Raw genomic sequence first — 18,419 nt, 5'->3', positions numbered from 1 at the left:
TGTCCACTTATCAGCCATTTGAGCTTTTTCTTGTCTCTCTCTTCCATTCAGTTGAGTAATCCTCCTGACGAAGTAGAAAAGTCGATTGAGAAGACATTTGAGTAATAAATCTCGCTCTAGAGTCGCCAACCCTAACTCCAGAGTTCTTTCATTCTCCTTGAGTTCAAAAACCTCTGTTTTTAGTGCCACATTCTCTGTCTATAAATGAGATGTCTTGAATTTCAGAGCATACAGTGGGAATTGTTACAAATACAAATTCAATGAGCGTCAAGATCTGACTAAAAAGCTGATCAAGATTTGATGAGTGATGTCACAGTATTGAACACTCGTCAAATCTGAAGGATGATTAGAATTTACTGTTTTATCAGTATCTTAAACTGGTCGGTATTAGAAGATGTCAGGATAGGGTAATTAATATGCATACAAGGGGGCTTGCTGTTGCGGTTGCTGTTGCTGTTGCTGTTGCTGTTGCTGTTGCTGTTGCTGTTGCTGGTGCTGTTGCTGTTGCTGTTGTTGGTGCTGTTGCTGTTGCTGGTGCTGTTGCTGGTGCTGGTGCTGTTGCTGTTGCTGCTGTTGTTGAAACTGATCATACATTATTATTATTAATGGAACCAATCAGATATTGCCAATTTGGAGAAAGAATTGGAAACAATTTTCCTAACCAAAAACTAGTATTCACGCTAATATCTAATTTTAACTTGTGTATTCCCCAATACAACCATTCATGCCTTAATTTGCCAAAAGTTGATTCATTTTTTGAATAAATTTTTAGTAATTATCATTTAATTAATGTGACTGAATAAACGTGATTTTCTTATTGTAGACAAAATTAGTTGGACATCGGGGTATCTTATTTTTTGAAGTTTCTAACCAAAAATCTTTCTCGTACATGGTGAATAACCAAATCCAAATTGAAACGAAATCTTTAGAATAAATCAATGCAATTTAGGAGGAATCAATGAAAGGACATCAATTCAAATTCTGGATTTTCGAATTAAGAGAGATATTGAGAGATCAAGAATTCTCACTATTTCTTAGATTCATAGACCCAATTCAATTCAGTGGGATCTTTCATTCACATTTTTTTCGGGTTAATTATCTTGTTAGTCACTGAAGTGGGCTTTATGTATCAAGTTGGTCACTGAAGTGAAAACGGTATCAAATTAGTCACTGAAATCATGTCACGTGCCCTCCGTTAGTTGTCCCGTTAGTTATCCTTAACAAAAAATGTTGTTGGGTCAAAAGTTCAACAAGACTTCATTTCATTGCAAAATATAAGATAATAACATCCGCTTTAAAGACAATTAAAAGAAGCCAATAGAGTAACAAAAACTAGTATGTGCAACATAGGTCTGCTGATTATATTAATAAAACATAAGGGTCTCAAAAGTCTTCTTCATTTTCCTTCCTGGTTTCACTTCCTTTCCCAACAACTAGACACTGAAGCTTGAGAATGTAATGCAGGCTTTCTGCTGATTTCCAACTTTTTCCTCTGACTTGGAGGCTTATCTGTTGTAGTCTCCGTAGACATCCCTTTCTCCTTACCGGTCTTGTCACGTGAAGTTGGATTTGAACACTTATTTTTTCTATGTCAAGTACCACCACAAACACTGCAGTGCATGATTCTTGGGGTAGCATACTTTAGAATTTCAGAGCCTTCACGAAGTGGTTGGCTTGCTCGACTCCTGTTGCCTCCCTCCCATTCTTCCCTTCGTCGAAGTTTTTTTGGACGACCTCTTAATTGTTTCGGAATATCAGGTGGTAACAATGGATCAGTGGTCTTAAGTTCCCAAAACCCCTCTCCTTTTATGGCCTCCAGAGGTTGACTATAAGATTCTAAGTACATATCCCTTTTAAAGTAATCAGAAACAAAATGGATTGGTTGTTGCCTGCTATCATGTATAGCTGCTATCGCATGTGAACATGGTATTCCGGTTAACTGAAATACTCGACAATCACAAGTTTTGTTAAGCAAATCCACTATCACAACCCTTACACCTTGTTTAACCTGCAAAAAAACTTCAAATTTTAATATTTAGAAACTTAAAGTTAAAGAAAATTACAAGAGAACTAATCTGTGTCAAGATTGACCGTATCCACCTTCCCACCATGATAGCTCGGTTTTGTAATATCCAAATCACCATGATGATGTATATAAACATTAGCTCTTGTTGACATCCTGTAAAATTGAAAAGAACGGATGATTATATATAAATTACACCCGATGTATGACATATATATAATCGTTTTATCATACACGTATACACTACCTTACTGATTAATATATGCATTCACCTTAGGGTTTTAGTTTACCCAGTTTACTTGCCCCAATTCACTCGAGCTGTAATTGTAATTCATTGAAATAACCAGAGTTTACTTAAACTGTAGTTATCTACCCATGGTTACTCTAACAGACGTTACAAAATGTTAAAGGACCATACAATCGGCTCAAAGTTGGTGACTAACTTGATACCGTTTTCACTTCAGTGACCAACTTGATACATAAAGCCCACTTCAGTGACTAACAAAATAATTAACCCCATTTTTTTCCACCAAGAACATTTTTTGATGAGATTATATTTTATCTACTTTTTTTATGAATGATATGATACACGGTTTTAATAATATTTATTAGTGAAGTATATAATCTGTTATACATTGACTTATATTCTTCTTATTTTGGTCGCTCATATTTTTAGAATGCTTATAAGAAGACGAGTCTCTCTTTTTAGATATTAAAATATTATTGTTTAAATGTCTCTCATCATATCCGAAGATTATATTATAAATTTTCAAAAATAAAAAAATTACCACGATGAAGACCGGATCATTCTCTCCACCCTTCAAAAAGAAAGGGTACCCACATAAAAAATATATATTTAACTGTATCCTAACAAGAAAATCATATTTCATCACTGATAATAATCCTGCAGGTCTAAAATGTACACGGGCCCTTTATAAAAAAGTAAGTCCAGTAATTAAAATCGGCCAACAATATTTGGCAGTATTCCTCGATCGATATTGAGATGCTGGTGGGCTTGTAGGCTAGTATTGAGAAATTTTGACCAAACCAACGCTCCTTCACACCATTGATGTCTACATATATAGGTTATTAATAACAACTTATCATAATACCCTTTACCTACTCTCGGAATGGGTTGTTTATCCACGACTCTCACCAATATATCAATGACTCGCTCTCCTTGTTAATATTCCCAACTTGACACCAAAATACTACTCTACATTTCATCTCTTCCCCTCAAGTATGGATGAGCTATTGCCAAGACCACCAAACTCAAGCCCTTTGACACCTCTAGGATTCCTGGACAGAGCTGCTGTTGTCTACGGAGACTGCCCTTCTCTGGTTTATGGAGACATTAGCTACACCTGGTTAGAAACTCGTGACAGATGTCTGAAACTCGCTTCTTCTATTTCTCGTCTTGGACTTGGAAGACGCGACGTTGTGTCCGTTATAGCGCCTAATATTCCAGCCATGTATGAGCTCCATTTCGCAATTCCTATGGCTGGGGCCGTGCTCCACTCCATCAACACTCGCCTGGACGCTCGCACTGTCTCTGTGATTCTAGGCCACAGTGAGTCCAAGCTTGTTTTCGTGGATTACCAGTCAATCTCTGTTATTTCAGAAGCCATTTCCCTCTTGCCACCTAACTCTAAGGTGCCGCTTCTGGTGCTGATTGGGGGCGAGGAAAAAGAAGAATCAGCAGCATCGCTTGATTTCCATTGTACTTTCGAGGATATGATGATCAGGGGTGATCCGAGTTTCGAGTGGGTCTGGCCGGAGAGCGAATGGGATCCACTCACATTGAATTACACCTCAGGGACAACCTCAGCGCCAAAAGGGGTGGTACATAGCCATAGGGGGACATTTATTGTAACATTTGATTCATTAGTTGAATGGTCAGTTCCTAAACAACCAGTACTATTGTGGACCCTTCCTATGTTTCATGCCAATGGCTGGAGCTTCACCTGGGGCATGGCTGCTGTGGGTGGGACTAACATTTGTCTCCGAAAATTTGATGCTCACACCATCTACTCTGCCATTGACAGGCACGGAGTCACGCACATGTGCGGTGCCCCGGTTGTACTCAATCTGCTCTCGAATTCTGCAGACGCCAGGCCACTCAAATTTCCAGTGCAAATCATGACGGCAGGGGCTCCTCCACCTGCAGCTGTGCTTCTCAAAACGGAGTCCCTGGGATTTAGGGTCACTCATGGCTATGGCCTGACTGAGACAGGCGGCCTGGTCGTGTCCTGTGCGTGGAAATCAAAATGGAATAAGCTATCGGCTCCGGAGATTGCAAGATTGAAGGCTCGACAGGGAGTGAGAACAGTTGGTATGACAGAAGTGGATGTGGTTGATCCTGAGACAGGGGCTAGTGTGAAGCGAGACGGGACGAGCCTAGGAGAAATTGTGCTGAGAGGCGGGTGTTTGATGCTTGGTTACCTCAAAAATCCAGAGGCCACATCCAAGAGCCTGGGGAAAGACGGGTGGTTCTACACTGGAGATGTTGGCGTGATGTACCCTGACGGCTACTTAGAGATCAAGGACAGATCCAAGGATGTGATCATAAGTGGCGGCGAGAATTTAAGCAGCGTGGAGGTTGAATCCATATTGTACACGCATCCCTTGATCAACGAGGCCTCAGTGGTCGCAAGGCCTGATGAGTTCTGGGGAGAGACACCGTGTGCATTTGTGAGTTTGCGCGGAGATGCAAAGAAAGGTGAGGTGAAGGAGGAGGAGATCATAGAATTCTGCAGAAGTAAGTTGGCGCATTACATGGTGCCCAAGACAGTGGTGTTTCTGGAGGAGCTTCCGAAGACCGCAACCGGGAAGATTCAGAAATTTGTTCTCAGAGAAATGGCCAAGAAGCTGGGATCTGCAGACATTAGGAGTCGCATGTGAAACCAGGCAATTAAGGTTCTGTTCTTACAATATGTGTACTGTTTGTTCTGTGATTTTAAGAATTTGATGTCGCCAGTACTTAACTAATTAGGTGATTGCCAATTTTATTACTGCTGTTATTGCAGTTTTATCAATTTATTGCACAAGAATATTATAACAATTTTTATCTTACGATGATAATCTTGTTAATCATAAAATCGGGGACAAGAGTGACACCAACGAGGTTGGTAGCGAACAGAGAAGACTAGAAAAGTCGTCTCTTATATTTTTTAGAAAAGTCAATTTTGCAGCAAAATCAATTGTTGTCATATTGTCAAAATTTGACAGTCAAATATTATGGCCGGAACCTCACCAATACAAGAAATTATGTTCAACCGATCTAACCAAATTGTAGACAAAAAAGACTGATTCATATGAATTGTTGAGGCATATTATTTAATGTTGCCGGCATCTGTATTCTCTGGTCAATTTGCAAAGTATAGGTTGGTGTACCTTACAGAAACTTAGATGCTGGGTAAGCAACATTAAATACTACTGTATACTGTAAAATCTGAATTCTCACCTACCAATATTGGGCCTGTTAAAGTTTTAAGTACTTAAATTTAGAAAAAGAAAATACATATTTTTATAATCTTTTTATATATTAATATTAGGAGGTGTTGTATATTCGTTATTTAGCAAAAAATAAGGATTCATTTCCGAAAAATAGTGTGACCGTTTCTCGATAGAAGTACCAATTCCCACTTTGTTCTGAAATAAATCCTTATTTTATTTTGTTAAATAATGAATATTAAACACCTCCTTGTTACTTATATCTAAAAAAATTATAAAAACTTATATTTTCCCAAAAAATAAGTCCTTGAATTATCAAAAAAGTTCCGGCAAATAGGCCCTCTAAATTCTAGACCCTGAACAAAGACGAACAGTGATAACTGAAATTTATTCCTACAAATAAGTTCTTTAATTTTATTAAAAATGGACATCCCAACATGTCTGGTTTCTCGATCACTTTGTATATATAAATAATACTACAACTAGATACTAGATGACTCTGTTTAATTGTTAAAAAAAGACAAATAAACAAACAAGAGGACACACATTACAACTTTTTATTTAAATTTAAATGCCTCCATCAAACAAACAACTGGAAGTAAAATACACAGACACACTGATGTCTTTGTCGAATACTTCTCTTAACAACTTTTTTTGTTTTGGACATTAAAATCACTGCTGTACTTTATTGGGATAAATTATATTTGTACGGAGAAAAAGTAAATTTGTATCATTTACTGATATTTAAAATATTCAAGCCTTTCTTGAATCCATGCCTGTGGATCTAAACCAGTTCCAACCTAAACAATGATGATATAAGCTGTAAGCATCACCAAAAGTGAAAGCAGAGCACAGAACAAAATGAGATTAATGAATAGAAATGTAGGTGCTCCACATAACAAGATAAACAAGTTCTGCAGATAAAATTATATATCATGCTAAACATCAGCACGATATGCGCGCACACAAAATAGATGAAAATATTTAGAGTTGTTTCTAAGGACAAGTATCATATAAACCACAGACATAATAATCAAATTTTTACCTCATTACCATCTAATCTTAATCTTGGTTGGCCATGTGAGCAGGTGATGATCCTTCATCCTCATCACTTCTAGAGTGAGAAAGAAGTCTCTCCACCGGAATCTTTATAACATCTCTCCGTACTCCAATATCAGAGACCAATCGGCTAATACAATAAGACCCAAATCCTACAGCAGTCAAGCCACTGAAGCTGGTAGTAAGGAACCGAAGTGGCGAAGAAGCAACAGCAGTAGTAGCAGCTAAAAAGGATGCTGTCTGCCCACCCCGACCTACATTCACACTGGTAAACAAGAGCAGCCCAGTCTTGCAATAAATAGCGAAATCTTCACAGTTGTTCCTAAAAAGATTATAAAATCCAAAACCATTTTCAAGAAGGTACTCCGCACGATGAAGTACATCCTCAGGAGGATCAGACTTTGCTAGAGTGCAGGTACCTCCTCGAGCTTGGGCAAGAAAGACAAGTGGCAACACATTATATATAAATATATGCAGTTCACCACCAGAAAGAAAACAGTCGATGCATGACAATATAACACCATTAGCACTTGCTTGATTGCCGCAAATAGGGCATGGAGTGCTTGAGGAATCGGGGGATGATGAACTGAAAATGGTGTCTAAGAAGGTTCCTGTGCCAATTTCCTGACCTGCACCTCGAGTAAAATGAATGACCTTTCCATCACCAATATATATCCCTGTTATCAATGAGAGACAAGTTAACATGTGCTCAACATGGCACTCAGGCATTGTGAAGACAAGAATTTACAACTATTTTACACGGGAAGGAAGATACACTAAAAATAAAGATCGAGTTCTATGGCAGTCACTTCCCATGTAGTAAGATGTTTGAAGAAGTAATTAGCAAAAAGAAACTACTACCATGTTTTGCAAATTTCAAGCCATTATTATCATTAGTTTGCTTACGGAAAAAAAGAACCTAAAAGTTCTTTTTCTCGCAAAAATAACTACTAAATTTAGCATTTTAATTCACAATAGTGAAAAAGAATGATAAGACTCATTGAGGTCTTCTTAGCATTCCAAAGACATTCCCCCAAAAGAGTCTTTAACCCGAGCCTAGATATTCATTATTGCATCATTGCATAAATGATATGATAAATTTCGAAAGCCTTCTATCATATTCTAAACAATGAAAAATGTCGTACCTAAACCAAAAGATAAAGTATCAATTCAGAATTCAGATTTGTGTATGAATTAAGAATTTAGATTATTATTTACAATAATAATAGTTTAAGGAAGAATTGTCAAAATTGAGAGGAACTTGTTTAGATTTAAAATATTAGGTTTGTATTTCAACATTTTGAACCCACTAAGGGGTCGTTTGCTTCGTGCTTTTCTGGTTTCAGTTCCAAACTCATACCTGGTATTTCATTAAAAAAAAGTTCTATTAAAATCCATACCTCAAACCCACAAAGTATAAGATTTTCATACCCAAGAGGGGAGGCGGGTATGAAGTATGAGTTGAGAAATGAATTTTATTTTCATCTCTATTTATACCATTACATGTTAATTGTTAACAAAAAATGAAATTAATGACTTAAAAAATATAAAAACACTAAATATATTTTTTTTAATTTAATTACAATTAAACACTCAAAAATATTTTAAATCAACAATATTCATTTCACTAGTCAACCAAACACAGGATATCGTAAATAATACCTCAACCCCATACAACCTTAACCCGTTTCCTGAGTCCAAACCCATAACCCTCTCTCAAACCAAACGATCCCTAAAATAGTTTGGTTTGAGACGTTCTGGAATCAGGTATGTTTTTCATTTATTCCAAACCATGAATATATTTCAAACTTATACCTCAAACCCGCGAAGTATGTGTTTCGGATTAGGGGGGAGGTGGGTAGGATATGAGAGAGGTATAAGAATCAATTTTATTTCTAATATTTACTTCGCCATTTAAACAGTAAATGTAAATGTTAACATAAAATTAAATCAATGATACAAAATATATTAAAAAGGTAAATTTATAAATAAATTATAATTAATGACTCGATTATTTTAATTTCACACTTAACCTTTATAGTTTGTTCTATGCATCTTTAACACCAAAAGTTTATTTTGTATGACTCTCGACCATTATAGTAAGAAACTTGTACAACTTGACCACAAATCTGGAACAACTTGCCAGATATTGAAGAGTCGAATTTTGCCGTGCAAAGTAAACACACAGACGCTTCTCCTCTCCACTCGTTTAGTCCCTGCCCCTAACTTTACACACTCAATATCATTACTGTGGAGTGATGTGCGCACCTCGAAATTTCATACCTTTCTTTGCAATACTGCTCCAATATCTGTTTCTAAACCAAGAATTTACAAAAACTTAAACAAGAAGATTAAAGCTTTTTAAATTTCTCATAATTCCATTGGGTAAAGCATGTCTGCCTTCTTACTTTTTTGTCAACAAATTCACCAAGCCCTGTACATTTTCTCAAGATGCAAGATGCGGTAGTTTGGCTAGTGCACATAAGGTACAAATACCTAACACAAATTTTATCATACAGTCTGTGGTGATGGGTAGGTATGGGATTCTATGGGATTATTTGCTAAAGTTTCTGTGTTGTCCGAGAAAATGATGGGAGTGTCGCTACTCGCTAGAACCTGGTAGCGTGGGGGTGTGGGTTGATGCTTGATGAGGTGATGGCCTGGTGGTTCCTAGTAAAGAGTGGAGTATTATGATAGGATAAAGAGTATGCTTGGATTGTAGCGTTTTACTTGTATGGTGGATGTTAGATATAATTGATGATTACTAATGTTCTTAAAGTTTGTTTTAGAACAGGAATCATCAGAGTTTAATCTGGAAGCTGATCAGAGTTTAGTAAAGTCTGACAGAGTTTGATAAAGTCTGACAGAGTTTGATAAAGTCTGACCAGAGTTTACATAGTCAAGACTCGTCAGAGTTTACACGTGGAAAGAGCTCAGAAGCGGATATACTTCAAGGAAGGATAGAAGCGGAGGAGTGATTTACTGGCTATGGAAACTAAACAGAAAACTGGAGCAATCTTTGATTGATAGAATTTATAGCAGATTTATAGGATATCAAATCAGAGATTGATTTTGTTACTGTGTCTATATAAACTCAGATTAGGGTTACTCTAGAAGAGTTGAGTTATCGAGTACATTGTTAAGAACCCTAGCAGCTCTTAGTGATACAATATAAATCACTGAGAGAGTTTTTGTAACTATTCAAGTTTTGTGAATAAGAGTTTATTGCTTTAAATCTCTTATATTGTCATACTGTGTTACAGATTGTGATCACTATATCATCTTATATAGTGAGTTAATAGGACCTAACAAGTGGTATCAGAGCCAGCTCTGTTAAGACTACTACAGTGAGATCTTAATCACAATCATGTCTGAAAAATCACAAGCTTCATCCTTTAGAGTTCCAATCCTTAAGGCATCTGAATATCCAGTCTGGAAAGAGAGAATGATAATATTCTTAGACTCTGTTGATCCAGAATACCTTGACAGGATCTTTGATGGACCACATATGCCCACCAAGCTCTCTGTTGGGCTTGCTGATGAACCTCAGAAGATGGTTCCAAAAGAAAAGAAAGATTATACCCCTGAGGACATCCTGTCAATTGGTAAAGACTCAAAGGTGAAACACCTTCTGCACAGTGCCCTTGATAATGCAATGTCTAATAGGGTGATTGGGTGCAAAACTGCTAAACAAATCTGGGATGCTCTGGAAACCAGATGTCAGGGAACTCAGGCCATAAAGAAAAATAGAAAAACAATCCTTACACAGGAATATGAGCACTTTGACTCAAAGTCTGGTGAGTCCTTGACAGATCTGTATGACAGATTTGTCAAACTGCTGAATGATTTATCTCTGGTGAACAAGGAATATGATCTTGAAGACTCAAACCTCAAATTCCTTCTGGCTCTTCCTGAAAAGTGGGATTTGAAAGTCACCACAATAAGAGACAATCTTGATCTTGGAGAAATGTCTCTTGATGATGTTTTTGGAAGACTGAAGACCCATGAACTTGAGATGGAGCAAAGAAGCAAACGTCATGGAGGCAAATCAAAGTCTGTTGCTCTGAAAGTTCAAGAGGAAGCTGTTAAGAGCAAAGGAAAAGCTAATGTCACAAAGTCTGACATTGAGTCATCAAACTCTGATGACTCAAACTCTGATGTCTCAGACTCTGATAACAGTGATGGTGAAATGATGCAGTTAGCAGCATTGATGGTGAAAAGCTTCAAGAAGTTGGCCTACAAAAAGTTCAACAAAGGCAAAAGTTTTTCAAGGAAAGACAGAAACTCTGACAGAGTTTATGACAAGAAGAACTTCAAGAAGAATGAGGGCAAGGAAGGGAAAGCTGGAAAAGCTGACAAGTATACCTGTTTCAACTGTGGTGAAAAGGGTCACTTTGCATCTGAATGCAAGAAAGCCAAGAAGGAAAAAGAAAAAGCCTTTATCACCAAGAAAGGAAACTGGACAGATACATCTGATTCAGAAGAAGAAGTCAATTATGCTCTGATGGCAAACACTGACAACAACTCTGAATCTACTGCAAAGGTACCTCATTCTACTCTTGCCTTTGATACTGAAGATATAACTGAGTTAAGATTGTTTCTTAAAACTTTGCATATCAGCTTTAGAGATCAGACTTTAGAAAATGAAAGATTAAAATCTGAAACTCTAAGTGTAAAGAAAAGGAATGATTATCTAGAAAAAGAATTAGTTCAGATGTTGGAAGTTCAGAAAGAAAGAGATGATGCTGTCATTGTCAAAGATGAATTGTTAAAGAGGTATGCATCTCTTCAATCAGAACTTGCTAAGGAAAGGGAGATCATTAAAACATGGACTAATTCAGGCAAAACTACTCAGGATATCTTAGGTAGTGGAAACTGGAAGAAGGGACTAGGTTACACTGATAACTTAGAAGCTGAGTCATCAAAAACAGAGTTTGTTAAAACTCAAAAACCTAAGGTTAAACCTGTTAAATTTGTTGTTGAATCCTCTAAGTCTAAACAGAATAGACCAAAATCAGAGATTAACAACAATTTAAAATCTGATAAGCCCAAACAGGTTAACATAGGACTGATGACTCAGAAACAGCTTAAACATAAGCTTAAAGAGGTAAAGTCTGATAGCAAAGACAAGGAGCCTAGGAAAAATAGAAATGGCAAGGTTGGAATAGACAAGAGTAATAACTATATGCCTATTCCAAATGCACCTAGGAAGACATGCCATAACTGTGGGAATACTAATCATCTTGCTAATTTTTGCAGGAAGAACAAGGACATTAACTCCTTACCTACAAAGTCTGGAGTTAGAAAAAGTAGTATTAGATATAAACCACAAGATCCATGTTTTCATTGTGGTAGTTTATGGCATTCGATCTATACTTGCAAAGAATATCATAGTTTGTATTATGATTATTATCAATTGAAACCTTCTTTAAAGGTTAATAAAAGCTCTGCAAGTACAAACTCTGTTTCTAGTACAAACTCTGTTGCAAAGTCTGTTAGCTCAAACTCTGATAATAATAAATATTCCGCTGCAAAAGCTAACAAACTTAATAAGGCCAAGGGATCCAAGCAAGTCTGGGTCCTTAAAACTAACAATTAGTGGTCTTTGTGATTGCAGGGCAACAGGAAGAATATTCTAGTCTTGGACAGTGGATGTTCAGGACACATGACTGGAAATAAGTCCCTGCTTTCAGAGTTTGTGGAAAAGGCTGGCCCAAGTGTTTCTTATGGAGATGGCAACATAGGAAGGACTCTGGGATATGGCAACATCAATCTTGGAAATGTCATCATATCAAATGTAGCTCTTGTTCAAGGGCTAAAACACAATTTACTCTCTGTCACATCTACAACAAAAATGGGAATCCACCAGTCAGTATAATGCCAGGCTACAAACTCTGAATACAGACTCTGAGCCACTTCCCAGGGATCTTCAGGTTGATCCACCCAATGAAGTATGGGATAAACTCTGGCTGAGCCATCAACATTCTCTGGAGCCAACTAAAGCTGAAGAATTTTTATCTATGGCAGAGAATAAAATCACAAACTTTGATGTTATGTCAAGCCTCAAAGGCACAATTCTTTATCTGAAGACATTTCATCCTGCTCATGCCCAGACATCTAAATCAATAGATGGTCTCAGAACAGAAGTAGCTAATATCAAGGAGACAAATGACATGGAGAAGAAAAGGACTCTTCTACCTCTGAAAGATAATGTTCAGAAGCTGGTATCTGCACATGACTCTCTGGACAAGAGGATGACAATGATTGAATCCACTCAAGAAAGGATGTCCAAACAGCTTGAAGCCATCCAATCTTCACTCACTCTAATCACATCAATACTGATTCCTGATGAGGATGATGTCAAAAAAGGGGGAGAGAGTAGCTAAAGTCAAATGCAAGTCTACTACTCAAACTCTGAAGAGAAAGAAGAAGGATGATGATGATGATGATGTTGATGATTTCACAAAGCACAAAAGATTTCAAGCAGGGACTGGTGGAAGAGTTTCAAACTCTGACAGTCAGAAACAGTCTAAGCAAAGCACAAAGTCTGCTTCAACACATAATTTCACATCTGGATCTAAGCAAAGACCAGTGACTGGATCAGACAAACCCATGACTGACGAAGAGCTTGCTAGATTGATTTTTGAACAAGAAAATCCAGAAGCCAATTTGGATTTGGAGTTGATTGCTGCAGAAGAAGCTGAGCTGAAGAAAGAACATGTTGAAGCTATAAACTCTGGAAAGATCCAAAAGCCTGCAAAATCAACTGCCAGACCAAAAGAAAAGGGAATTATGATCAAGGAAGCCACTGTTGCTGATCAGAGTTTGTCTGTCAAAAAGATATACTCTGAGGATGAGTATACATCTAAAGGCAAAAGCAAAGTGGATGAACATCTTGAGAGAGGATTCACTCTGAAGAAATCTACAACCTCTGACAAAGATCAAGTTGTAAAGGAAAAGAAAACAGAAGCTGCAATCTCTGACAAAGCTCATGTTGCAGAACATCAAAAAGAAAGATTAACCTCTGACATAGCTCAAGTTAATAAGGATGCAAAGAAAGACACAACCTCTGACAAAGCTCAAGCTGTGTTTAAACCAACAACTACTCCATTAGCTGGATTTGCAAAGCCTAGTCTGATGACTGAGATAAGCTTTGAAAAGGGACCAATTCAACCAATCTCTCATCGTAAAGCAGGAAGAGATAAAGGAGGGCTGGGATCCAAATATGAAAAATTTGATCAGAGTATAGGATCAAGACCAGATGACCCCTCATCTCTATGTGCTCCCAAGACTGGAGCTTTACAAGAAAAAATGGACAAATTAGATTCAGTCCAGCTGGTGAAGAATGACAGAGGAGATAATATTCTTATCTACTTCATGTCTGATGGAACAGTGTTTAGAGTTCTTGAAGCAGATCTCTATGCTAAACACTGGGAGGAATTGAGATATGTCTCACACATATTTCTTGTAAAGAACAAGTCATGCCAACACATCTCCAATCTGCTCAAAGATCAAATCAGAAGAAAGATGGGTATTACAGGAAACAAAAATGCTGGACCTTTCATTCCTAAATACCTCAATCATAAAGGACAGCTGGTGGAGATGAAGAAAAATTCAGCAAAAATAGTGACAATAGCTGGAATCAGAACTCTTGCATTTAATGAAGAGTCTGATAAAGCTTACAATATCAGGCTGGATAGAGACTTGAGAAGAAATAAGATATATGATCTCAGAGCTGCAATTTACCAAACTGGAGTTTCAGATCCAGAGCTGAGAGAGATCAAGAGACAGATGATTACAGTACTTGAAGAAGCTGAAAGAGAACTCCTCAGAGGATATCTAAAGACAGCAAATGGTGTCTATGAAGCTAAGGAGTAAAGTATCTGTAAGTTTTAAAAGTTTTCTGTTATATAGTTAAACTCTGTTGCATTTGACTTAAATGTTTTGACATCATCAATTATCTGTTAACTTGCACATAATGTATTTATGCACAAGTTGGGGGAGATTGTTAGATATAATTGATGATTACTAATGTTCTTAAAGTTTGTTTTAGAACAGGAATCATCAGAGTTTAATCTGGAAGCTGATCAGAGTTTAGTAAAGTCTGACAGAGTTTGATAAAGTCTGACAGAGTTTGATAAAGTCTGACCAGAGTTTACATAGTCAAGACTCGTCAGAGTTTACACGTGGAAAGAGCTCAGAAGCGGATATACTTCAAGGAAGGATAGAAGCGGAGGAGTGATTTACTGGCTATGGAAACTAAACAGAAAACTGGAGCAATCTTTGATTGATAGAATTTATAGCAGATTTATAGGATATCAAATCAGAGATTGATTTTGTTACTGTGTCTATATAAACACAGATTAGGGTTACTCTAGAAGAGTTGAGTTATCGAGTACATTGTTAAGAACCCTAGCAGCTCTTAGTGATACAATATAAATCACTGAGAGAGTTTTTGTAACTATTCAAGTTTTGTGAATAAGAGTTTATTGCTTTAAATCTCTTATATTGTCATACTGTGTTACAGATTGTGATCACTATATCATCTTATATAGTGAGTTAATAGGACCTAACAGTGGATATGTTGGAGAGGACAGGAAGACTGTATAATATGACTGTTTGCTTGAGGACATAGAAGAGGTGGAACCTGATGGTGCTTTTTTATGTGTATATACATTCCCTTCCCACATGTAGATTGTTAGAGAAGATTGGTTATCTAATTGTAGGCGATTGATTTTTGATGCTTACCCACTCACACTGCCTGAAAACTTAAATTCCAGCAAGACTTACTTGGTTTATATTTTGTGCTACAATGGTCGAATCATATAAAATTCAATTCTGGTGGTAAATATGTACAACTAAACAGTAAAGAAACTCCTAATAAGACAATCCAGTCGACAGCAGGGAAGAAACACAAAAGGACTTATCATCTACATAATCACATATTGAACAGGCATCCTAGAACTACTCCAGAAATGTTGAATGAATTACTCGGTCTCGGAAGCCAACCTATAATCAACTAATCCTGCTAACTTTACTCAATAAACACACAGCGTTCAATTTTCGGGAAAAACATTCCAATAATGTTGTAAGTGGGAGATTACAAAGCACAAACACATACTTATATGACTGAAGCAATAAAAGTAAGATCCGGTAACGAGAGCAGCAAAAGTGAATTAAAGGATTAAGTTATCTTCAACCATAAGAAACCAAATCAAAATGAACATGACTGAAACAAATCATTTCAAGTAAAATGAATTATTTTATAGGCAATAAGAAAAGGGAGAAAAGAGAGACCGTGATGAGCGTAGATATAAGCGCGTCTCCAAGAGTAAATATGATCGCCGGCCTTTAACTCCTCTTTGCTTATTTTGTTGCTTAGTATACCCATCGATCCTCGTCTTCTTCGCCTTTGCCGGTCTTGGTATATGAGCAAACAATTTAACAAGCTTTCCTTTTGTTTTACCAATTGAGTCATGTTATATTTAATGTTTACATTTTTCTGACAATATATTACTCCCTCCGAGCTTTTTTAGTTGTCACATTTAATTGTATGTCAGTAAAATTGACTAAAATTTAACTGAAATTTATTAATATTTTATCAATTGATAAAATAAATAAAATATGTTAGCGGAAATAATTTTAATCTAATTTAAGATGTAATCTTCAGTTTTCTAAAATAATGAGTAGTGACTTATAATCTATGATCAAAACTTAATTAATATGACCAACAAAAATAGAAATGTGATAACTAAAAAGGGATGGACGGAGTATTTTTTACATAAACCCTATGTGGTTCCTCACTTTTGATAATAATTTTTATTTTTGATATCGTAAATAATTAACTAAAAATAATTATTTTATAGTTGAATTATTTAATAAATATAGAGTAAATAAAAATTATTGCAAAAATATAACTTCCTCCGTCTGATCCAATTATTTAAGTTTAGGAGGGAGGACTCGACAAACATTTCAAGACTCGTATAAAATATAAGTTCATAACTTATTTCTAAAGTTTTCTTTTTATGAATAAAACTGTAATATTATATTTTTATTCAGAAAAAAAAATTAAAAATAAGCTATGAAATTATATATAGATGAGTTTAAAATGCGTACGAGAGCTACATTACAAGACGAAACAATTAACTGATAGGAAGAGAGTATAAAAGTAAAATCAATGTTTATCAAATATATGGAAAAAAAATCAATGTGTAAATTGTATTCTGAGAGGGAAAATCAATTTTTTTTACCACTAAACTCTTGGGTTTATTAGAAAGTAACCTCTGAACACTTAAATATTTAATAATTATCACTAACATTACTGATGTGTTAGATTTTTATCATTCCGTTAATTTTTATTAACAGACGTTACTTTTTAAACTAATATGTATTGTGAACTACACGTGTATGTGACCTGGCATCTTACATGTCAATTAATTTTTATTGTCAAAATATGTCTGATTAGAATTAAAAACTACACTATATGAAACGACATACAGTGGTTATAACCCAGGGTTTTGGATAAAAAAGAAAGGTTTTAGACTTACAATCTCCAACATCTTTCTACGACAATCGACACTGATCAGAAGGTATGCAAGTTATTCAAATTCATTCTTTTACATATGGAAAAATCAATTTTTTTACCACTAAACTCTTGGGTCTATTAGAAAGTAACCACTGAACACTAGTATATTTAATAATTATCACTAACGTCAATGATGTATTAGATTTTTATCATTCCGTTAACTTTTAATAGATGGCACTTATGACATGACTGTTATTGCTCAATAGAAATAACAGCCGTGTCATAAGTGTCATCTATTAAAAGTTAACGGAATGATAAAAATCTAATTCATCATTAACGTTAGTGATAATTATTAAATATTCTAGTGTTCAGTGGTTACTTTCTAATAGACACAAGAGTTTAGTGGTAAAAAATTAATTTTCCCATTTTGAAATGATAAATGAATAAAAATAAGGGGAAAAATATTATAACATGAGAAATGAGGAGAGAATAAGTGTAATATATAAAAAACTAGAAAAAAAATATGAATTGGGGAGAAGGATAAAAAAACCTTCCTCAAAATCAAATTTAATGAGAAATGGACATGTAAACAGCAAACGTGATGATGGAATATCTTGAAAGATTGTTCTCAAAGTCAAATTCAATGAGAAATTGACATGTAAACAACAAATGTGATGATGGAGAGAGTAATATATAAAATTGTCTTTTATTTTAATCAGAATGAAAATTTATATAGAAAATATTAGTCACTTCACCCGACCTAACTTCTTTCCAAAAGTTTAGGTATTCTATTTTCTTATGTGTGTCATTGGACTTTTTACGAGTAAAATCTCGCTAGCACACGTTTATGTATATGTTACAATAAGTTTTATACAATTTTGTATAAATACATAATAAGATTATAAAATTAGAAATATAATAAAAGATAATATTTTTATTTAATCTCATCAAGGGGCATGTTTCTCTTAGAAGCCTTAGCTTAGAAACTCATAGAATCTTAACCTTATTTCTAGTATTGGTTCAGATTATACAGCAGAACTGCACATGCAAAAAATGTTGTGTTTATAAGTTATATTTTGAGATTAGTTTTGAATAAACACAACGATGGAGTAAAACATGTATTTAGATTTAAATACTGAAAATCTATTTAAAATTTAAGTATGGATTCTCTCTTTAGCGCAACCCATCTTATATAAGTATATTAATATTTTTGTTAATTTGGTTAGGTTTTATAAACTTTTCCCGAACTATGTGTCATATTCAAAATTTGACACGGAGTTGATTGATGAATTAGGTCGACGAGAAGATTAAAGATGTGATGATGGGACGTGACAGTCAAAATTAGGTTGTTTAATGATT

The 18,419-nt window shown here is 35.6% G+C and overlaps 2 protein-coding genes across 2 annotated transcripts; one reads left to right on the top strand and one right to left on the bottom strand.

The window, feature by feature from the left end:
- The first annotated feature begins 3,129 nt into the window (after positions 1-3,129).
- On the top strand, positions 3,130-5,095 carry LOC108210713 (2-methylpropanoate--CoA ligase CCL4). The gene has a single exon (XM_017382104.2). It carries the CDS (start codon positions 3,266-3,268, stop codon positions 4,922-4,924), a length of 1,659 nt encoding a protein of 552 aa, XP_017237593.1. The 5' UTR covers positions 3,130-3,265; the 3' UTR covers positions 4,925-5,095.
- Positions 5,096-6,315: 1,220 nt separating this feature from the next.
- On the bottom strand, positions 6,316-16,001 carry LOC108211351 (protein LEAD-SENSITIVE 1). Its single transcript, XM_017382926.2, has 2 exons — positions 15,833-16,001; positions 6,316-7,212 (listed from the first exon to the last, which is right to left on the bottom strand). Exons 1-2 carry the CDS (start codon positions 15,924-15,926, stop codon positions 6,539-6,541), a joined length of 768 nt encoding a protein of 255 aa, XP_017238415.1. The 5' UTR covers positions 15,927-16,001; the 3' UTR covers positions 6,316-6,538.
- Positions 16,002-18,419: the final 2,418 nt, after the last annotated feature.

The sequence above is a fragment of the Daucus carota genome, chromosome 3, assembly GCF_001625215.2.
Source record: "Daucus carota subsp. sativus chromosome 3, DH1 v3.0, whole genome shotgun sequence".
NCBI classification, from domain to species: Eukaryota; Viridiplantae; Streptophyta; class Magnoliopsida; order Apiales; family Apiaceae; genus Daucus; species Daucus carota.
The sequence above is the reverse complement of the archived record's forward strand: the minus strand, read 5'-3'. Positions and strand labels throughout refer to the sequence as shown.

Coding starts and splice junctions, on each gene's coding strand:
- LOC108210713 (XM_017382104.2), top strand. CDS start 3,266: ATGGATGAGCTATTGCCAAGACCACCAAACTCAAGCCCTTTGACACCT.
- LOC108211351 (XM_017382926.2), bottom strand. CDS start 15,926: ATGGGTATACTAAGCAACAAAATAAGCAAAGAGGAGTTAAAGGCCGGC. Junction 7,213..15,832: donor TTATATCTACGCTCATCACG/GTCTCTCTTTTC, acceptor CATTGATAACAG/GGATATATATTGGTGATGGA.